General features: G+C 39.1%; 1 protein-coding gene across 2 annotated transcripts in view; it reads right to left on the reverse strand.

Annotated features, from left to right (window-relative positions):
* shc3 (SHC (Src homology 2 domain containing) transforming protein 3) overlaps positions 1-17,255 on the reverse strand; it is a 31,370-nt gene that overhangs the window by 9,101 nt on the left and 5,014 nt on the right. The window contains exons 1-5 of one of the 2 annotated variants that reach the window (XM_082541566.1): positions 11,843-11,874; positions 9,343-10,698; positions 5,002-5,072; positions 1,416-1,479; positions 152-271 (exon numbers count right to left, since the gene is read on the reverse strand). In XM_082541566.1, coding sequence (XP_082397692.1) covers positions 152-271; positions 1,416-1,479; positions 5,002-5,072; positions 9,343-9,963 — 876 coding nt within the window. In that variant the 5' untranslated portion in view covers positions 9,964-10,698; positions 11,843-11,874. Of the gene's footprint in view, positions 1-151; positions 272-1,415; positions 1,480-5,001; positions 5,073-9,342; positions 10,699-11,842; positions 11,875-17,255 lie in introns of those variants that run through there. The other variant, XM_082541565.1, reaches the window with a different exon arrangement.

Here is a 17,255-nt window from a genome sequence, read left to right on the forward strand (position 1 = left end):
TCTGTTTGCCTCTTAAACTCTAAAACTCTTAAAAAAACAAAACAACTCACTTCCTTGATGTAATTGTCTTAAGCAGCAGTTTTAATATTGGTAGTAGTATTATGTATTTCTACTACATGTTCTGTAATTGTTAACAAAGATCCCGACTGACCTGTTTGCAGTCAGGGGTCATCAGGTTGAGGCTACTTGTGGAGATGTTGAGGTTGATGGACATGCCGGCAAACTGCAGATTGCTCTTCCCCAAAATACTGGACAGAGCTTTGGATGGTGGCTGTAAGGATCAGACACAATAAGACACAAATAAAACAAAACTGATTTAGCCTAGAATAGAGACTTGGAAGGTAACAAAATCAGAAGACGAGCACCTTAGAAGTTCCCCAACAAACATGAAGGCTCTGGAATTGTTTGCATCCTGGTACTTTTTTAAACCTCTACTAGTTTCCTTTGGGCAGTTTCCACTGTTTCTGCAAAGGTGCACTAACCAGCTGCTGGCTTTTTCTCTTAAACATAAAACAGTTCCTTTACATAGTTCACTGATGCATAACTGAAGTGCAACTGCATAAAATCTGTGGTAACATGATTGTTGCAAACACACAAACATGTGCTCTCCTCCTGCACGGAAATCCAGGCAGATGTTTTGTCAGTAAGAAAGACAAACAGGACTGTAAAGTGTTGGACAGGATATGTCCGATAAAGGTAGGATTCAAAGAAGCCAGAAAAAATAGTCAAAACCCATTCAAAATTCTCAGCGTGAAGCTGATGTCACAAGCGTGTGTCTGTCACACAGCCAAACCAGCAGCACCTTATACCATACATCGATTCTAAGAGGAAGAAAAACTAGCCTGCTTGGATTTTGTGTTATGTACTCTTCCCTGACATTTGAACAAGCTCTAGAGAGGAGAGCAATGCTTCATTTCACACCCCACATTAAGACACAGATCCTCACAGGCTGTGGACGCACACACAGAATACAGACGGTCATATACATGCGCACCCACACACACACTAGCTTGGCGTCCTAATCACAGATATTGTGCGCTACATGAGTCACTAAGCACTGTGTGCGGTGTGCAGTGCATCGTGGGCTGGAGCTACACCCACGCACACAGTCCCATACCTCTTCATCTCTCCCTCTTCTCTCCTCAGCCTCTCTCTTCTCTAATCTCCCCCTCTCTCCCTCTTTATTTTCCCTCTCTTTTTATATAAACCAAGGAAGGAAAGGAAACATAGAGATGGGACGCTATATATAGAATGTGCATGGGTAAATTAATATGTAATGCCATTTCCTATTTTTCCAGCTACTATATATCTTACTAACATTCAGGTCTCATGGAGTGTTCATTACTTTTCCAGTGATTATGCCATTCTTTTATCCTTCTTCCCTCCCTCCCATTCTGTACATCCATGCAAGCTACCTTTCTCTTCCGCAGAGCTCCTTTGGTCCCTGGAACAGCCTCACACACCAGGCTGATGGCTTCCCTAGAAGGAGGGCAAGAAGAAGATGAACTTGTAATTTTGATTGTATTTGCAGTAACTAATCATCCCAATCATACACAAGAAACGTATTCTGTAACTTGGTACTAAACCTCTTCACACAAACATGCCTACAGTGATGATGTTAGTGCAGTAATCTTCAGCAAGTTCGACATATTTGTCATTTCTTTAAATTTTAGTCTAGCATGCTTATAAATGATTATTGGCACGCAACACAAGGTCCAGCGGAGGTTGATGGAAACTTGGTTTTTTTATTCAGATCTACAAAATAGTTTTTCTAGTTTCCAAAACCACAACATCAACCTTGTGGCAGTGCACTGAAAATTTGAACCTCCCGGGAGCAGTAGGTGACACATCAACAAAGTTGGCATGATTCATCCTCTGGGAACCTGAATGTGTGCATAAAGTTTAATGACAGCTCTTCCAATTCTTTCAACCAACCCCGTCATCCGAAAAGCTGTGCAACCAGCTTGGCTTATGATTGGGATGGGCATCCCATGATGCTTATGGCTAAGGCACAGATGGCATGCCTGCATGGCATGATCATTGTTTGATTTTCAGGGGGACCTTTGCTGCAGGTCATATGCTTCAGTGTCCATTAGTTCCTTTCTATCTCTATGCAAACTGTTTTGAAAGGCAAATTGTTAATAATGAAAACAGTCAGCTATCATTATATATATATATATATATATATATATATATTCTTTCTTCTAAGACCAACATGAGGTTCACATGTTTGAGTTCCCCTAACTTTCATAATGCCCCAAGGATACAAACTCCCAAAGTCCCTTTCATGTAGTACCATCAACATTTTAATTAGTCCACTACTTTGTTCTATGATAAAAAAATTTAAAATGGAAACATAAACTGAGCGCCTCAACTATGCTTTGAGCTTCGTTTTAATTTGTTAGCATGCTAACGTGCTAAGTCAAAATGATAAATATAATAAATATAAGGTGAACAGAACTGCTAGCATGAGCGTGAGCTTTGTTTTGGAAGTTACTGATACTGATGCTCCTCACTCAGTTTTTGAAAGTTTGACCAAAAAACTACAGATAATTACATTTTGATAAAATGACTTTGGCTCATAGAGATTTAAATAAAACAAACAAACAAACAAAACAAAACCCAGCATTGCAGTGTTTTGTTTTGCACAATAGGATATATTACAAATACTCTTGAAATGCATTGAAGGGAAATCTGAACACGTCTCTCTCTGTATGTCTTTTTTTGCCATGCCTCTCCATATTAGAGAGAAACATAAGCACACAAACACACAGTGGCAGAGAGAAGGAGAGAAAGCCTGCTACTCTGTGTTAGCTAATGTTACCAACTTCAGGAAGTCAAGCAGAAAAGTAGACATGACACGAACCGATTCGCCCGCCGCCCTTTGCCTCACTGCACATCGGTCAAGGATTTCAGAGGCAGAAAATTCCATGCAAACAAAATGTGCATCCTAAATGTACTCTAAAGTCATATAACCTTAAAGTGTTACATTTTTAAATGTACCATTTTCTTCATGCAAGTTTCATTGTGCAGGCATGTAAGGCATGGTAGAAGGTGAACATTTTGTTCAAATATTGTTTAATACAAAATTGGCTTAATACAAAAAAATCAATGCATCTATTAGTGAGAAGTTTAATGATGTAATACATTTGGCCACAAGCAATTATATTTTTCTAGATACTGACAGCAAATGTTTGGATGCATTTTTTTTTTTTTCAATGAGTTTGACAGTTGAAATGAATATACAAAATATTTTGTTAATAGTGACTAATCTCTTATTGTCCTATGATTGTTATGTTATGCTATGTTATTTCTTAGATAGAAACCAAACTGGTAAAAAAAAAAAAAAAAAAAAAATCACATTAAAGGTTCAGTAATAATTGCTATCTAAGTTAGTCACTTGTATGTAATTCCTACCAACAGATGTAAGAAAGAGCAGTTTTATTAACCTCAGCATGTGAGGGTGCTTATTCAGCACTCTTTCATCGGTTGGATCATAAAATGTATTTCTCTACTTTTCTTATGTGTTTGTAAATTGGTTCACTTTTCAGAAACCAGATGTTGCACTTACACTTTCACAGTATTCTTTATATTCAACATACGGTTATAGCATCATTTTTCATTTTTTTAAAATTGTTAATTTCTTTATTTATTTAATTATTATGAATTAATTATTTTTATCATACAGCACAAAATGTCAATTCAATAACAATGACATAAAAATTAGGATTGTGAAATATCATTTTAGGTCTGGTGTCATATGAATACTGGTGCTGAAACCACATCTTCAATACTATCTGACAATGAAAATATGCAAATACTGCTGATGTGGATAAAACCTGGGCCTGCTATAAATCATCAAAGTAAAAAAGTAACTGATAAAAAATAAAGATATGGCATTTTATTGTTAATATTTTCTTCTATTCTGTCACGGTTTGCCGGGGCAAGCCGTGTGGAATTATTTAGGACCAGGACGCGGCAGCTATGGTGCAGGTGAGTATTTATTAACGAAGGAAATACAAACAGCAAAGGCACTGGGAACATGAAACTGGAACCTAAACTGGGTAAAACTAACAAAACAAACCAGAAACGAAGATGCAGGGAGGTCCGGGGAAATACACATGGAGAGATGCAGGGAGACCGAGGGGAAACAACACAGACGAACCAGCAACTAACAGAGGCAGACACGAGGTTAAAGTACACAGAAGGATAACGAGGGGATGAGACACAAAAGGAGGGCACAGCTGGGAGTAATCCGACCTGACGAGACAGGGGAAAAGTATACTGAACACACTGAGAACAGACACGGACCTTCAAAGTAAAACAGGAAACATACACGTAATGACATAACACACCAACTTAACACAGACTGGGGGACACAGAACATAGGAACATGAACCATGAAACAGAAGAGTACAAACACCCAAGGTAAACCACAGAATGATAATAAACTAAACATAAACACGGAGTCACAGACTCCGGACCATGACATATTCTATCTTTTTGTTCTTGTTTTGTTTTGTTTTGACAGTAAATTTACAGGAAAAAGTTACTACAGTGGCATTTCTTTGCTGCACTTATTTTTCTTAAGACGTACTTAAATGTGTTTAACTAAAAGTGTTTTTTTTAACCTTGTTTTATTTAGATTGAACATGTCTGACACCACAGCTGGGATAGGCCCCAGCGCCACCCGTGACCCTGAAAAGGACAAGAGGAAGCGAATGAAGGGATGGATGTTTGACACCCCCACATCCTTTTGCCATTGATGTGTTTCAGTTGTTTATTAGAAATAAAGTAATGGATTTAAATAGTTTTAAATGTGGAAATTGTTCATTGCTGAACAATTTGTGTGTGTGTGTGTGTGTGTGTGTGTGTGTGTGTGTGTGTGTGTGTGTGGGGCTGTTTAAGTATTTTATCAAATTAAAAACTCTCATCATAAGCAAGAATCCATTTAATTTCAACTTGTCTTGTCCTTGAAGAAATATAAATGTGTGAACATACCTTGTTATTTGTGACCTTGTAGTGAAATCCAGGGATCTCATCGACCTCAGGACTTCTATACAGCCCAGATACTGCAAAGTAAGAATGAAAACCCTGTGTGAAATAAACAAAGACTACACATCATTATGCACAAAACAAATCTTTGTGTTACCTTTCAAGGCCTAAAAAAAAAAAAAAAAATTACTGCAGTCTTTAAGAGCATACAAAATCACCACACACACAAGTTTTGACACAAGGGGCTTGTTCTAGAAAGGAAAGAAATGGACCCATTGTTTAACATCAGGCATGATACAGTTATTAAAACTTGTGACGCATACATGACTTTCAAAAGCAGCGGGGCCATTTAAGTCAAGTTATTGTTACCTACTCTGAAAAAAAAACTATATTAAGTTTGAGATGAAGAGATTGTATTTGTTTGGAAAGGAAATAAAATATTGAGTTTCTCTAACTTTTTAAACGCTCACTTGCCAGTTCAATAGCTATATCTTGCTAACTCCTGGTAGGACCACCTTTTGGTCTCAGAACTGTCTTAATTCTTTGAGGAATAGACTCAGTGAGGGGCTGAAAACATTCCTCAGAGGTGGCAGGAGGCTATTCCAGCAATCATAGAGTGAGAGGCAGGGTACACCCTGGACACGTCACCAATCTGTCGCTGTACTCCATCTAAATATTGCAGCAGAAACAGAGACAAAAGTTTCCCAATCTTCTGTTGTCCGATTTTAATGTCAGTGTTAACTGTAGCCTCAGTTATTTGTTATTAACTGACAGCTGTGGCACCAGTGTGGTCTTCTGCTATTCAGATATGCTCTTCTGCATACTTTGGCTGTAACAAAGGGTTATTTGAGTTATTGTTGCCTCCCTCTCAGCTTACAGCAGTTACAACACTTTCCTCTGACATCTGACATTAACAAGGCATTTTCACCAAACAACTGCTGCTCATTTGATATATAAACCCTAGAGATGGTGATGTGGAAATATCCCAGTAGATCAGCAGTTTCTCAAATACTCAGACCAGCCTGTCTCACGCTAACCACCATGCCACATTCAAAGTCACTTAAATCGCCTTTCTTTATGATTCTGATGCTCGGTTTGAACTTCAGCAGGTCTCTTGGACCATGTCTAGATGCCTAAATGCGTGATTATATAGGACAAAAAGTTAAACAGGTGTACCCAAAAAAGTAGCTAGCTAGTATTTATGTAGTATAATTAAAGATAATGGTGAAATCTGAGATCCTTTTTGAACAAAACAAATTAAAATAATTATTTTTCAATGTATGCTTTTGTAAAAAAAAGAGCTGCAGGAAGACCGACACCCAAATTACAACAACAGTTTGTTTCATGACCAAGCAGATGGTTTTCTAGTTAAAAATAAAAGCATCCAGCCATAGAAGAAGTTTACAAAGTTAAATTTAATGAAGCCAAAGTTGATGCTAACTTAGAAATAAAACAAGTCAAGGTTTATTCACCATTAAAAGTTTCCTTTTAAATAATCAAATCATTTCCAGAACCAGACTGCAACAGCTCATGCACAGGCCAGGAACATTTGGTGCTGATGAGTTCCATCACTTTTAAAATCATATTTTGAATTTCTCTGTAAACAAAACAGACTTCCAGACACATCAGTGTTTCCACTCTGGCCTTTAAAAAGAGCCAGTTCAAGAAACTAACTTGTTACAATCATAAATTTCCTTTTATAACTCTGTGTCTTTCTGCTCAGCATTTTGCGCTCAAACAAAAATATTATTTTGTCAACGTGACATTCTCAAATTGCCTATGTTCTCTATTTTTATAAGGGTGTGTTTGAAGTGCGTGCTTTAGCAGGGCCAAAAATACATCAAGCACTTCTAAAATTAGCAGAGCTCTATTCTGAGCTCACGCAGGGTTTATATTCCCTTATGTTGTATAAGAACGCACATAACCAAAACTCTAAAACTGAATTTCGGATTAACTAGGTTTCCAAGTGATCTAGATTAAAAAAAAAAATAATAATACAAACTGTAATTAATTTCAAACATTTCTAAATATTTAAGTCATACTGTATATTGCATTGTCTAAACCTGCTTTTGCTACGGTGTTTATTGTGTGCATTATCTAAAAATTTCTTCTGTATGAAAAGTGTGAAAAATCCATTGGTTTGTGCTCACAAACACAAATTGCCCCAACTTTTCATGACAGCATGCACAATTTTTAAACTACTCTTTTAACATGAAGTATATTTAGTGTCTGCAGCATCTTTTTTCTTGAGACTCTTGGGAGGAATCGTCCTGACAACTGAACGCCCACCTTCAAGTGTGGCTTCTTTCCCCTATTTTAAAGGTGAAAATGTTTGTATATTTATGTTCAGAATCATGAAAAAAGGGAACATTTGTGTCCAAAAACAGGAATCGGTGGATAAAAAGTTTCAACTTTACACAGACTGCTTTGAGACTGTATTGCTTCTGTACAGTCTAGACAGGATAATCAGGTCCAGGAAATAATGCATGTCATCAATAAAAAAGAATAATTAATTGGTTGCAATTGAATTTAATAATCAAATAATCATGTAAGAATCGTTGGGGGGGTTTTAGGCAGTAAAACATTTATGGGATACAACTTTTGCAATGCGGCAATGTGGTCAGGAATAATAACATAATTTAATAAATATAAAGGACTGGATTTATGTTGATCAGGTGGCCAAGCACACGTTTGCCACATCAGCTTTGCAAACAATCGATACGTCAGTGTTATTTGGTTCTGAAATGCAAAGAAAGCAGATCTAAGAAATGTAGAAAGTGATCGGTTAATTACAGCTTTACTATTCTGTATTTCTTTTATTGTTTATGTGAACATATTATACAGTATAACCAATTCTATACATATTATTTTGTTAGTATTTGTCACATATTGCTCCTGTAAGTACAGTGGTAGGCTTGTGCTAGCCTTGAGTACTTGGAAGAAACGACAACTTGATTTTCATTAACTTGAAAAAGTCTACTTGCCTTCTTTTCAATCATTCGTGACCTGGATGACTCAGAACCTACACAGACAGTGCTATGCATATAGCCTGAACTCTGACCTTCCTAAAAACACAATGAAATACTAGGAAAGACCCCTGTTAAATCTGCTACCAGAATACCTTATCATATCTAATGTGCATTTCTTTTCTTTTTTTCTATTTTTGAAAAACACAACACTAGTACGAGATAAAAGTGAGAGTGTAAACAGCATCACTGTCAGTCAATGCCGCTTGGGGGTAATGGTGCGTGATGTGCGAGGAGTGACCACATGACGCTAATTAAAAGTGCTGTGAGCAGAACACCACGTTGAACTCAATACACACGGGACTGAAACCACAGGGAAAGCCGGGGGTGGAGGGTGAGCACAGGACAGACCCATTTCCCCTCTCACAGTGTGGCTGCTTTCAGCGGCATTGACTGGACAAATAAGTGCTCTCTGCCTTAATGCAGTTAATGGAATGTCACGCTGGTCACAGATACTGTAGGCTTTGTTTGGGCTAGCTGTAGTAGGTGTCATATGATGGCAATCGTAACTTGATTTGAAAGATAACACATTTCCCCTGGCAGTGATGGCCTCAATTTTCATTTTCTCCAAAAATCTGCATTTCTCTTTGCACTGCAGTACAAGACAAGGCAGAAAAAAATAGCAAAATTATTCCTTTACTTCACCCAGTAAAAATGTTCGCCCCCCCTTTCACACCTTAAAGAGCCAGGACTCTGCATCATCACTCCTTATGCTAGTGACTCATTGCTGGCATGATGACATTCGCAGCTCCTGTAGTTGTGCGCCAACTTGCTCACCTTTAAATGATGTACGATGGTTGGACAACAGTAACAGCAGCCAGTGATAAGTGTGTTAAGACGAGGATGCTCCGAATATTTTTTCCCATTCAACCCATTCACTGTTGGCAAGCTAAAGCAGCCACAGAGGTGCACAATGTACAGAAATAACTCATCACCATGGTTACAAAAGCATAACGTTGCCTCTCTGTATACATGAGACTGGCCAAAATATCGGAGAAATGTAAATGCTTACACAATGTTCACATTGATAATTACCGTTTTTGTTTTGCCATTATGAGCTTTTCCTCTACTTTTCCCCTTAATGGTGACCTTCTCCTTTTTTCCTGAATTATTCAGTGCCAGTTTTCCGGTTGCTGCTATTTCACCCAGCCTACATACACCCACTCAAGGGCATGTTGTGAGAAACTACATTATTCCCACCCCACCCACCCCCACTTGCAGGTAGCTAAAACTCGACTCATTCAAAGAAAAGAGAGAATGGGAAAATGACTGGGATGAACAAAGAACAAAACGAGTGAGGGGAAAGAGTGAGTCCACCAACCTTAACAATGTATGTGACTCCGGGACCAGAGATCTTCTCGTTTGAGTCTAGCCATCCTTTGGAGGGTTTGCTCACCAGTCCACCGCCTCCACCTGGATTCCAGTCCTCTCCGCTGGGCTGGTGCTCATCCAGCCTGCTCTTCTTGCTCATGCTGACAGATGGCTCCAGCTGTGAACAGGGGGTTGAATGGGAGGCCAAACTGCACAGAGAGACACCCGCACCAGAGGCTGCCGCTGTAGCTGCGCTGGGACTCGGGCAGCCTGAGCCTGATCCCCCACCCCCCTGCAGCTTTGACACAGCCAGGTCCTTAACGGCCGAGGGCAGACCCTTTATGCCGAGCAAGCTGCCGGAGTTGCTGAATTTCAGGCCGGACACCTTGTTGATGAGCGTACAGAGGGTGGTGCCTCCATCTTCCAGGTGGTCAGAGCCATGGCCGGTGGGGTTGCTGGAAGGAGCGGTGGCGGAGGAGGGCTGAACCTCAGTCGGGGGTGTGTAAGACGTCTCGGCTGCAGACTGGGGGGTGGCCGAGACCTTGGGGTTCATGGTCAGGCCGTGAAGAAGCTCATCGACGGATGTTACTGACTCATTTCTGAAGCGGTTGTATTTGGTACGGTGAAGCATACCCTTCTCTCTCTTTGCTCTCTCCCTCTCTCCACCAACCAACACGCACAGCCTGCCTCGTTCACAAGCGTGCTGGCAGACGTGGCTGAGCGGTGCTGATTACCCTCTCCTGTAACATAGTAGCAACGGTAGGCAGCAAACGCCTTTTTAGCAATCACAGGCCACCTGACTGTAATTTTCTCTATTGAGGTTACAGTGGTGGTTGTGTTGAGCTGCTGCTGCTGCTGCTGCTGTTGTCGCCAAAGTCCAATCTGCTCTCTGTAAAATCCAGAGCTGCAATCCAATCCGTCAGAGGAAAAATATACAGACACAATCCACGGAAACAACACTGAAGCAGAGGGAGGGGGGGAAAGGATGGAAAGGTCTCTAAAAGGCTTCCAGTGTTGTGGTGCAGCTTTTAGTTTCCAGCGGTGACGCTGCTGCTGATTCCTAGCTCAAAATCCAAAAAGTTAAGAACAGAAAAAGATCTGTGTTGTTGATGATCACGGACACTGCAAGGGAAGAGCAAATACCCTCTACTGACTGCTGCCTGCCTGCCGGCTCAGAGCTAAAGCATGACTCACTGATCTGAGAAAACCTTCTCAACAAAAGGCTTGCTGAACACTGCAAATCACTTCCTGTTGGAGGGAGAGGGAAAAAAAAACCTCCCACTTACAGCACACTAGAACCAATCAATTTTTATATTCCCCAGTCTCATATTCATTCTCCATAATTCTTTTCTTCTTATTTGTTTTTCTGTGAAAAGGAAATGAGGGATGAGAGGTAACTTGATTGTCTTAGTAACTTCGTGAAGTAATCATTCATATTTTGCTGGAATTTGCGTCTTGAACAGTGCCATAAAACTGACGACCTAATAAAAGTTTGATAAAAGGATGACACACCATAAACTAATCACTTAGATGACAGTAAATGAAGTGAAATATGTAATGAAAACATCCTTTCAATTCACAGCTAAATCGAAGCGCCTGTCAAAATCTTATGGCACAAAAATAAAATAGACATTTCTATTTAAAGAAAAATAAAGATTCACCTTAAAATGATGCAAAAGAAATCTTCATAAATCATCAAGAGAAGCAATATTGCAAAATTTTAGTATGATTGGAAATAGGTGAAACATTAATATATTGCCCATGTTCAAGTATAATTGCATATTGTGAACAGACATCAGTCCTGGACCACTCACCAAAATCTACCACCAGTTATTTCCACAGCTATTTATATTCGAGCATCAATTATATATATAAAGACTAAAGCAATTTTACTTTTTTAAGCCTAAAAATGTTGACAATCTGCAATAGCAAACAGTTCAACAATGAAGCAGAAACAGATTCACAGCCACTCTAAAATACCCAGCAACTGGTCCAGGCTGAACTGCATGAATGATACGACTCAAACAAACACATTCTGAACGGCATGTTTCTCAGGCAGATAAGTCAATGAAATAGCCAGATGGATAAAAGGGGAAAAAAAGCTTCAGAGTCTCCTTAAAACCAACAGCAATGAAGCATCTTTGTCTCCCGGCAGCAGAAAGCACACATTCATATAAAATGTCCTCAAGAGCATCTAGCAACGGCGAAAGACTGACACTCATTCATAAGCAGCTTCCACTCTCACTGTGCTGCAGATTTCGCACTGCAGTCCCTCCCAATCCCTTTCCTGCCTGGCAAAAGGAAAAAAAAAAAAGAAGAAGAAGAAGACAGCACGTCTGCCTTCTCGCCTCAGAAACAAAGGCAAACACAGAAGCAGGGGGGGAAAAAGGAAAGCCCTCGCAAATCAAAAGTGACGGCAAAAAGACAAAGCAGAAACGGAGCAGTGGACAAGAGAAAAAAGGCATGCAGTTTTTAGTCTTTTATGTGAATGAAATAGCAGGCTGGCATACCAGTGTTTCTGTGAATGGAAGCAAGGCCTTTCTGCCTCTGCAAGGCAATCCCTAGGGATGGCATGGTCTTATCCAATGAGGAGCCAGCTGGATGACTCATTCAGAGGAGGCTAGCAGAATAGTGGAAGAGACCATTCCAGACACAGGTGTACATTCTGTTTTCTCTTAACTGTCCTTTAAAAAGCCTACGTGCATCATCAGACATGAGATGTTTGCATAATTAAATAAGATAGTGTTCTGTTAACAGAGTGGGAAACAAGAAAAAGGTACAGGACATGAAACAGGAGGAGTAAAGCCACCCCCGTGATTTTGATTGTCACCATTATCACCTTTTTCCCCTCTCTACATTCATGTGAACAGTTGCCACCTACACATTTAATTAGTAATTGACTTTAATATGTCTCTCACTCTCTCTCTCCCTATACATACACACACACACACACACACATATGTGTATGTAATTATATACATACATATCTGAGGGCATTACAAATGCGCTACAACAACAAATATATTTAGAGCTAAAACTGGACATTTGTCACATGAAAATAAATAATTACCATCCATATATATTTTATTTGGGGTTTTATTAACTTGCAATATGACAATAGTATTTTTTTTTAAGTTAAAGTAACATACTTTAAAAAAAAAACTAGCAAAGGTCAAGCAGGGAAATATATCCACTGATCAATTTGCAGATATTACTGGTCATATGTGTGTGTGTATATATGGAACATAGGACAAACCGGCACCATGATCAAGCAGATTTTCCAAGAAAAACTTGCTTTTTGCTGCATGTTAATTTATAATTTTACATAAAGCATAAAATGGACTAAGCCTGGTTTCTCATGCTGTGTTACATGCATTAAATTGTTAACAATACACTAATAATACAATGCTCAAGAAATAAAGGGGGCATCGCAGGATAACACAAAGTCAGTGTCCAATTAAGAAGCATAAATCGTTATACATCCATTTCATCTGCTCATCAGTTGCAAATTACAACAACAACAAGACAACTCCCAAAAAGGGAATGTTTTTTCAGATAGTGACCATTACTCTCTCCTTATCACTGAGACTATACCTCCAGTCATTTCAGGTTGCATCATAGCACATCAAAACATGCTTTCACAAAAGTCTTGGCCGAGTCTCCTAGCACACTCTCAGAAGTAAAGAGAAGACATGAGGAGATGGGCCATTACATGAGGACACTGGGACCTGGCAGGACTCCGTGTGGCTGGTGTGAGGGCCTGACTTTAGCTCTTACATGGTAAACACATCAGAGGGTCACCCAGGCAACTGGAGACTGAAAGTGACCAGCTGTCGACTTCAAAGTTGATGCGCTTCATTGTGGACGTAGCTTAATCCACCCATCCTCTTACTGTTATCCAAGTCAGGTTCGTGTGGGCAGCTGGAGCCTATCCCAACTATTATAGGGCAAGAGATGGGGTGTGTCGTAGTGCAGGGAGAGAAACCTCCTACGGACAATTTAGAATCACCAATTAATCTAAAACCTGCTTGTTTCTGGACTGTGGGAGAAACCAAGAGAAAGCTGACAGCAGCACCAGCAGAACATGTAAACTCCACACAGAAAGGCTCCGGTCTGGATTCAAACCCTATAACTTCTTGCTTTGAGGTAACAGTAACAACGCCAATCACTGCACCACTCTGCAGCCCCTGCTTTTTAGAATATTTTTGTTTTCAAATTTTATGTGCAAGAAAACTATTGACATGCCGTCTCACAAAACACAGTTTTGAAACTATACTCTTAGTGCTATTGCTTCAACCTACGTGCATTGAGTAAGACAGCTGAACTGAGCTTAAAAGACATCGACTTGTGGGCTATAAAGTACTAGACGTAGTGTCCTGGAGTCCTGCACTGTAAATAGGTATCGGAGTTGTAGTTGAGCTAATGCAATATTTAAGATGATTCTCACTCAGCTTTCTGTGACGGTGGTTTTATTTCTGGGTTTCTGTACACTTGAATTTACAACCTGTTACCTGAACTTGCTATTTTTTATTTAAAGTTAAGTTTCAGTTGTTGAGTGTTGTGTGCACAACTTTAATCTTCTGGGTTGATCTAACTTTTTTTTTTTTTTTAAATCACATGTTACCAGTTGACATCATTAAATTAAACTGTCCCAACACTTCTCCTTTACCAGTGTGGTGTGCAGGAATGAACTATGATGGCTGGTCACGACAGGCGATTTTTGCCTATTGACCGACACTCAGCAGGAGTTTGGTGGTGCAGTATGGTGCTTGGCCTTCTCAGTATGATGCTTCCTGCCATATCAGGGGGCCATCTATGAACAGGTCACAGAGCACCTGATAAATAATAAATACCAGGTCTGACCTGGTATTATAAAAGCTTCTCTTTCAAGCTAAATAATGAGCTGACTGTGACATGTTAACATATGCAGCTGGCAAGCGTGCCTGAAAAATCTAATTTGACAGACTTTAACAAATAAATGGACACGGGTAAGAAAACCTGTGGTCACGGAAACAAACTATAATTTCTAGGTGGAATACTTGGACATGAACATAAAAAGAAGCCTGATGAATACTGGAAACACTTTTTTTGGTAACATAAGGCTAAGAGGCACTGGTTTAGCTCAGGTGGATCCAGGATGTTTGGCGTGAACGTGGCCTTACTACCACAGCGAAGGTACAGTCCCAACCATGAAGCTCACAGGTGGGAGTGTGATGACATGAACATGCGGGATTCCAAAAGGTGTTGGGGAGTTGTAAATATAAATGGAATCATGAGTACCTGTGGATACTAAAAAACAAACAAACAAACAAACAAAAAACACGGGTGGAAAGGAATCTTCTAACAAAATAAGAATCCAAACACATCACAAGACTTTCCATAGGACAAAAAGTGCTACCTCACCAAACTGTATGACTTGAATCCAGAAAAATAATGATAATAATAAAAACTTTAGAGAAGAAGGTAGAACAACAGATCCTTTTCTGTTTTTTACAGCTAAAAAATGCTTCTGTGGGATGGCAGAACTTCTTTCCAGAAACTGTGAGCAACATTAGTGTTCTCCATGCAAAAGAAGACTGGGTCTAAATTATAACATCGTGGCATATTAAATTATTGGGGAAAAAAAAGAATTGGAGTAATGAAAGATATGCTGAGTGGCAAAAAACCCTGTTTGAAGTCATGTAAGTAATAGTTCACATGGGTGTACTGACTCCTGTTTCCTATTGTAATACAAGTGTTCAAATCCAAATCCAGATATTCGCCATTAAATGGATATAAAAATACTTTTGTAAGTAAGAACATTAATGCACATGTCACTTAATATCTGTCTCGTTCATTTTTCACAGGAAGGTTAAGATGGATAAGAAAGGAGACACATTTCTACCATGTCATTTTCCTGCCCTACATCCATCGTCCAATTCCGGGTCTATTTCTGACCATATTTCAATACCACTGTTGCCTATGGTTATACAATCATGTGTCTAAAAAACTCAATGAAACACAAAATGATGAATAGCAGAAGGGAAAAAAATATTGATAGCTTGGCTAAAGAGAGCAGAGTGATGTAAGAGTTTCCGATGTGGACAATAAAAGCCTTTAGAGCCGTTTTTCATAATCATGTCTGGGATATCGTTTGAGCTTTCTGTAAATGGTTCATTAAAAAGCATCGGAAGCACAAGAAGATCACAAGAGATCACAAGAGTATTCTGGGTTTCCTAAAGGATGTACTATAAATCAAGATTAATGCTTTAGCAAGCTATGTCACAGAAGTGGCTAGCTAAATCACTGTGGTAACTTATTTACCACATGTTTTGAAGCACTGTATAGAGTCGATGTTGGAAAAACACATTTTATATAGGCAGTTATCAAGTTGTACATGAGCTTTTCAAGTTCAAGCTGTGCAAACTGTGCATTGCATTGTAACTGGAATTTGCATGTATTCAGTTAGGGGCACAGAAAATGTATAGATGGTTTTATACTTGGTTCTAATCTGCTGCCAAGTCTGCCTTACACTGCTTGAATTGGAACTACTAGAACACAGACTAAAAAAATCAATCAGACCATTCAATCAATAAAATAAATTTCACTCTGAGCTGGCAGAGTCATTTCCATGACTCTGTTATTAAGCTATGAGGCAGTAACCTTTAATGTTTAAATGTATCCAGGTTAAAGTTTCAGAGCTCTAATGTGCAGCAGTCATGTAAGCTATCACCAATAGGTTAACATGCAGCTTGTCCTTTTTTTCAAAAGTGTTGCAATTTTTGTTATATTTTGTATACTTTTGTGGTCTTTATAGATTTTTATCATTATCATCTGATAATGACTCTGAATAGAGTGTGTACAGTCACAGGGATCATTTTGTCCAGAAGAAGAGTGTTTTTATTTCAGTGTGCAAAGATTCTGAAGCAGAAGGCCCAGCTTAACAGGGAAAGTTGATAACCACTGTAGTAATACCCCTTTCTCCAACTGGAGTTTAGGTTTTGTCAAGCCAGCTTATACAAAGCAAGTGTGGCTGTGTTGAATTTGCTTCATTAGTATACTCTTTAGGTCCTGAGTGTAACTAGTGGTTTGCACCTTTTTCATTGGTGAAGATTGTTGATTATGATAATTATACACCTATCTCCTCAAGAAAGTTCTTGACTTTGCTAGATGTTGTGAAGGGTTTTCCTTACCAAGGAATGTAAGAATACCAGGCTGTTGATTCGGCCACTCCAAAAGGTTTTGCTCTCTCTCTCTCTGATAGGTTTATTTTGGTTTTTTAAATCAACAGTGGCCTCCATCACTTGCATCACCAACTCTTTAATCCTCATACTGAGAATTTCAGTGCTACTAAATGCAACTTCATCACTTGGAATCAACAACAGAATCTGTTTAATTTATCAAGAAATAACAAGGGAACAAGGTGTACCTGGCCATGAAACTGCTTGTTGATCAACTTTCCAATTAATTTTGAGTCTCGAAAACAGAAGACTACAGTCATATGAAAAAGACTGTTTTCACAGGATTCACGGGAAGTACAACTGACCCATGATTCAGTAGCCTGTAGAAACAGCTTAAGCACCAATAACTTAGTAACAGTTTCCTGTATGACTTCTCACAGTGTTGTAGAGAAATTTCTGCCCCATGCTTCTGTGAGGACTAGAAATGTTGATTTACAAAACCTGTGCTAGCAAATGGTATGGGGACTGTAATTAATTTTAGATCGCTTTAATAGTTAATTGCATACTGAGCACAATAATATAAATATAAGTATAAAAGTTACAGATTCACATTTCATTTCTTTTATTTATTTCACACATGGTTCAACAGTGTTTCTTTTCCTACATACAGAACCTCCTTCCCATTAATATGACACTGCACCCATGGGTGAAAAGGAGCAGGAAGAAGAATAAATTCTTGTTAGCACCTGCCCCCTATCTGCAA

This window comes from Aulonocara stuartgranti (assembly GCF_965226115.1).
Source record: "Aulonocara stuartgranti genome assembly, chromosome: 7".
Lineage (NCBI taxonomy): Eukaryota > Metazoa > Chordata > Actinopteri > Cichliformes > Cichlidae > Aulonocara > Aulonocara stuartgranti.